This window comes from Typopeltis vanoorti, chromosome 3, assembly GCF_054136105.1.
Source record: "Typopeltis vanoorti isolate ZY-2024b chromosome 3, IOZ_Tvanoo_1.0, whole genome shotgun sequence".
Taxonomy (NCBI): domain Eukaryota; kingdom Metazoa; phylum Arthropoda; class Arachnida; order Uropygi; family Thelyphonidae; genus Typopeltis; species Typopeltis vanoorti.
In genome coordinates, this window is record NC_143551.1 from 31132697 (window position 1) to 31138696 (window position 6000).

Sequence of the window (6000 nt, forward strand, 5' to 3'; positions counted from 1 at the left end):
ATCCCTGGAAACTGTATAAGGAGGGTATGAGCAGAGGGTTCTTTACATGCAGAGTGGTTATAACTGGAATGCATTGCCTGAATGTGTTGTGAATGTTGAATCAGTTTAAGTCAAAGCTGGATGAGCTTTGTGTGTGTGATAGTGTGTACCACCCACAATGAGTCTCTGATTCCATGGAGGTCAGATGTCTCATCTCATCTTCCTTATACCCTCTTTTACCTTGCGGTGTCGAGGGTCCATTGATCATCGGACCTCACTCCGTTTTTACAGGATAAGGTGGTCAGCCTTATGCCCCGGTGTATCCTATGGCCTGTAGTGTTGAGTTCTCACGGCCAGTTTGCCTGCTTTGCGGGATGAAAAACCCCAGAATAAACTGGGGAAAAAACCCTGCTGTCCATGCCCAAGACTGGCTAACTTGGCTATGGCTGAGGAAGATCCTTCAGCTCCTCATGTCACCGACGGGAATCGAACCTAGGACACTCCTTCCCCAGGCATATGGTTGCGAGGCGCATAGCCACTAACCGCGCGGACTGGAGGTCAGATGTTAACAATAATAATTTATAAGGATAGGTTAGCTTTCAAGGAATGTAGTCCAGAGGTTTTTGGTAGTGTATTGTAGCAGTATTTGAGGTATTAACATGTGTTTTCATGGCTTTTTTTTCTCCCTCTTAATATTTTCTCTTTGTAAGTACATTTTACTAATGCTTGATGCATTATTTTTTTAAAAAATTACTTTCTTTTACACATAGGTATGTGTGCATGTGCTGTTATTTGTTAACTATACTTTTTAAGGAAATTACAACACAGACTAATATTAACTACAATGAATTTTAATTAATACTTCCAATATTTCAGCAAAGTAAACTGCCATCATCAGGGTACAAAATATAATAAGATATGAGTATGCAAGCACTGCATTAAGTAACAAAGATGAAACATGTTAACTGAGAGCAGACCTAAAGTCTTAAACAGTGTTTCCTAATGGGCTAAGTTGAGCATCCTTGGCTGTTGAAAGCTTCCTAAATTTGGGGTGGTTTCATGCGACCAAACTACTTGACTTTAGACCTAGTCTCAGTTGACATGCTTCACCTTCATTACTTAGTGTCCGTGTGCACATATCTTTATTATATTTTGTTCCCTGATGACGACAATGACTTTGCCAAAATATTAGCAGTATTAATTACATTTATTTTAGTTAATATTGTCTATGTTGTAATTTCCTTAAAAAAATACAGTTATGAATAGCACTATGAGCCTTACCACCATGCTGTTATTGTTATGCTTTTATTATTGTTACATTTTATATATCATTTGATTCAAGCTTAATATTCTGTGTGATTATTGTTTAATAACATGACTTGCAGTGATATCACATGGCACAAGTGTGTTGTATAGGTTTGTCAATTTCCTCGTTATTGATAACTGATCGATATCAGTTCTCAATGAATGTCATGAATGACTATGTTAAAATTTATCCAGTGGTTGATTTATACCAATGCAGCAGTAACATAATATTGATTATGTAAGCTGCTTTACTTCAAAAATATCTACAAGATGCGAGTTCAGTTGCCCCCCCCCCCTTTTTTTTTAAATTAAGTATAATGCATAACAACTATACTTGTCAAATCTATGAATGACTTTAATGATTTGTTATTATCCTTCATTATAAAGCTTGTTATTTAAATAACTGTGTGAAAATGTCATTTGCATTCATACATGGCTGCCCAAAGAAAGACCATTATAAGTTACCCTCTCTCGATGAGTCTTTGGACTCCCTGGAGGTGTTATGTAAAAAAAAAAAAATAAAAATAAAAAGTTCACTTCAGCCAGTTCCTAAGTTAATTGATCCTTGGCACAGCAAGAAAGGTTTCCCTCATAAAATTCGGAATTTTAATCCTGCATCTCATAAAAATTGACCATACAACTCATTATTAATAAAATTATTTTTAATAATATAACATTATTTATAAATACAACAAGACAATAACATAACTTAGGATTTGAGTCACAAGATAGTGACAGTTGTCTGCTGTACTCTCCTGAAAAGCCCTGATTCACTGATAGCTTTAGCTTGCTATCAGTGAAAGGTTTCCAACCTGTCGTCAAAAATTTAGTTTATCTTAGAAGAGATCTGTCTACTTCCTTTTAGAAAGGGAGAAAAAAGTATTAGGAGATTTATATTTTATTTCAGATATATTTTTTGCAAATCCCACCCAAAACTATGTAAACCTATTATATATTATACTATAAGTGGCATAATGGTCAGATATTTTGGAAACCCTGCTTTAGAGAGCAAACATAAAACTTCAACAGGCCTCCAATAAGCAGGGTAGTGGTCTTATACCACAGAATGAAATTCATCTCTCACCTGGAGACATTCGTAAACATTCATGAAAGATTTAGTATATGAACCTACAACTTATTTCAGAGAGAGGAAATGCTTTCTATTCAGCCAACCATGCTAGTATATGATATGATCACATCTAGACTACTATTAAGATTTGGTCAGCTAAGTTTCTTGGATCAATAAGATAGGGAGACTCCAAAAGCAGTTGACAAAATGGTATCAGGTAGTTTTGGAAGTTGCAAAAATTTGTTGATAGGCAAATGAGAGGAAATACAACAAAAATATACAAGTTGCTAAAGGAAAGGTTTATAGAATGGATGCAGGAATAATTTTTAATGTATGGCTTTTGCTTTGAGCATGATGAAGTGTTGGTAGAGTTTAAAGGGATAGATGACAGGCAAGGGAAATGCTGTTTGGTGTAGACTTCCCAATGAGTCTTAAAGTGAAGGGAGGGGGGTTCCCGTTAATAATAATGGCAGGTTTCCTGTTGTCTGGTTGTTACATAGGAAGAAAGTGAAAATGCAAAACTTACTCATGAAACTTATATCCTGTTCAAGTCTTTGATATATTAAAGTTACATAATCTGCAGTTTGGCTGATAAAAGGTAAAGGAATGATATGATCAAGACGTTTAACTTGTTGAAAAGTATTTAATACATGTATACAAGAGATTTTTTTCAGATTGCGGAAAATAAGGTAAGTGCAAGAACCTGAGGCCATCCACGGATACTGTGAAAGGGAGTGGTGAATAAGTGGGAGAGGGTTTTTTTTTTTTTTTTTTTTATGTGGAGAGTAGGGGGAAGGGAATGAATGGATGGATGTTGTATAAATGCAAAGAGTGTGAACAAAGTTAAGCTTCAGTTGCCAGCAAAGGTTGGTTGATTGGTAGAGCCTCTGCCACTAATGGCTCGCAAAAAGTTAAGAAAGTTTGAGTGTAGTTAGTAGTTGAAAGGGGTCCAATTGTTCGATGCTGTTGCCACACTCTCCCTCCACGAGTCTTTGGACTCCCTGGAGGTGTATAATAATAATAATATGTTTCAGGGAGGTGAGATTTTCCATAAGTCTACAGACTTTTGTAATATATGTATACTTCTTGCACAATATAATACTTTTTATTTTTTTACTACTTTCTTTCACAATGTAATGTAATATAACATGAACTTCTTATATAATGTTTAACTGTTAATGGTACAATTCTCTCTTTCCCCCTTGATGAGCCTTTGACTACAGGCGAGGTAATGTAATAATAATGTTTCCAAAATAATTATTAAGTCTCCACTTCATATAGAAATGTTTATAAATGGGCAAATCAAAATATTTTAAAATGTACGAATATACAGCGAACGTTTTGATTCCATGAAGATAATAATACTTACAGAGTGCATTGCACACCACCTGTATTGGCTTGACCCAATACTCTTGCAAGAGCCTTTGGCTTCAGCATGATTTCTTACGAAAACTTAATAACAGCGATTATATTTTCTTTTACTGTAGTATATACTATTCTTATATCAAGACAGGACAGATCATGCTACCTTAAAACAAACTATTCAACACAAGCAATTTTAACGTCACAAAAACTGTATTTAAATTGTTTACAAACCTAACATCCAGTGGAATCATATGACACTTTAAACAATCAGTTTGCCCTCTGTGGAGGAAAACTAAAATGTTTGAATACAAAATAACAATAATAATAATAATAAAATAACGTCTTTCTACTGCCATATATTGATGAGCTAATCAGATAACTAAAAAATAGAAACATTGATATAGCAGCAATAACTGAGACAAAAAAGAAAAAGAAGGGATCTCAAATTCTGGAAGATTTTGTCATGATCTTCTCCGGAGTTCCAGAAGACAAATGAGCTTCATCTAGGGTTGCAATTTGGGTTAATACAAAATGGAAATAAGTCCACGGATGGTTCGTGAATATGGATTACTGTTCACGGAGTTGGTTGCCAGGTTTTCAAAAGGTTGATGAGATGTTGGAGGGGGGTTCAGAGCCAAATGACTAAGTTGATTTCTGGTCTTTGGAACATAGAATACAAGGCCAGTTTGAGAGAATGCAAATTACAGAGCTTGGTAAATAGAAGGCGAACGGGAGACATGATGGAGACGTATAAGTTGCTAAAGGGTAATTGCCAGATTAGGGTGGATGAGATTTTTCATAGAATATCTGGAGAGAGGAGGAGAACAATAAGCCATCCATGGAGCTATTTAATGTGGGTGTGAGCAAGGAGATCGGAAGTAGATTTTTTGCATTCAGAGTGGTGGGTGATTGGAATGCATTGCCTGAGAATGTGGTGAGGGCAGGGACAGCCAATGCATTTAAGTCGAGATAAGATGAGCTATGCATATGAGAGTGGGACCTGCCACGAAGAGTCTTTTGACTCACTGGAGTCAAATTGAAGACTGAATGGGCAGTTTAATCTCCAGATAGCAAATCATAGATAGCCAATCAAAGACTATCACTAATTTTAATGGTCATCCAGTGAAGAGACGGTTAACAAATGCCAACATCTCATGGTTCCTGATCCTAATACGATATTTTAAATGTCTGAAATAGAGTAGGTTATACGGTCTATTTTTTTAGTTTACGTGACGAAAAACACGAGGTTCCGGGAGGAAAAGTCGATTTCACGTGCCAGAAATCAACAAACTCGGGAACTTTTCGAAAAACGGCTTAGCAAAAATTCCTCTAGTCGGAGACTAGAATCGAATTTAGAACGTTCTTTCTTCGGGCGGCTTAGTTCTAAAGGATGCAAACGTCAATTCCACTGAGTTACCATACATAATTACATAATTCATAATTTCAGAAAGTGAATAATAATTAATAATTTTATAGTAATACCACACACATCAAAATAGCCAAATCTTAAAATGTATAGCAAAAGTGGATAACTCGTTTGGCTTCAAAGGACCTATAACGACCTACAATGTGTTTTCTATTATCGCTCTTATTGATCTAACATGATGGGAACAGAAATGTTACCACAAAGGTACACAAATACTGTTATTTTGAGTTCATCCTTAAAGAAATAGTAGGTTACTTTTAATAACCTACTATTTGTTTAAGGATCCAATACCGTTTGTGTAAATGCCCTACTAATTAAAGAAACACAACAAGAAGAATAACTATTGAGTACTTACTTGGCCCTCTCTCTCTCTCTCTCTCTCCTTTCCATAATTCTAACCACTTCAAAGCCTTGTATTTAATGCCATAGTTGCATAGTTTGTCATAAATTATTATCAGGTACAGTGTCAGATGCATTAATCACATTCATCTAAATGACATCGAAATCACTTCCAAAATACACATACGTTAGCTTGTAACGATGGTTCGAATTTCGTTTGTGATGCGATAACCCAATAGAGAGTATTACCAAGTGGAGGCAATATCACCGCTTCCTTCTCATATGAAGCATAGTAAGATTTTACTTCAGAAAACTAGAAGTTTTTACTTCCAGCACCTGAGACAAACTGAAAGAAACCGCACGCAAAAGGCTAGAAATAGATGATTAATTTCACTCATATCATTAATAGGTTCTATGAGCGAGGAGTCCAGTTGCCCATGGAGATAAACATAAATAAATGTAAGAGAAAAAAGAAGGCGAAGTAGATAATCATTCGTCATCTAGAACAGTATCTTAG

The 6000-nt window shown here is 35.6% G+C and overlaps 1 protein-coding gene across 1 annotated transcript in view; it reads right to left on the reverse strand.

Moving 5' to 3' along the window:
• Positions 1-3977, reverse strand: part of Lamtor2 (Late endosomal/lysosomal adaptor, MAPK and MTOR activator 2) — a 49804-nt gene extending 45827 nt beyond the window's left edge. The window contains exon 1 of the mRNA XM_090390581.1: positions 3723-3977. Coding sequence (XP_090246707.1) covers positions 3723-3790 — 68 coding nt within the window. The 5' untranslated portion in view covers positions 3791-3977. The remainder of the gene's footprint in view (positions 1-3722) is intronic.
• Positions 3978-6000: the final 2023 nt, after the last annotated feature.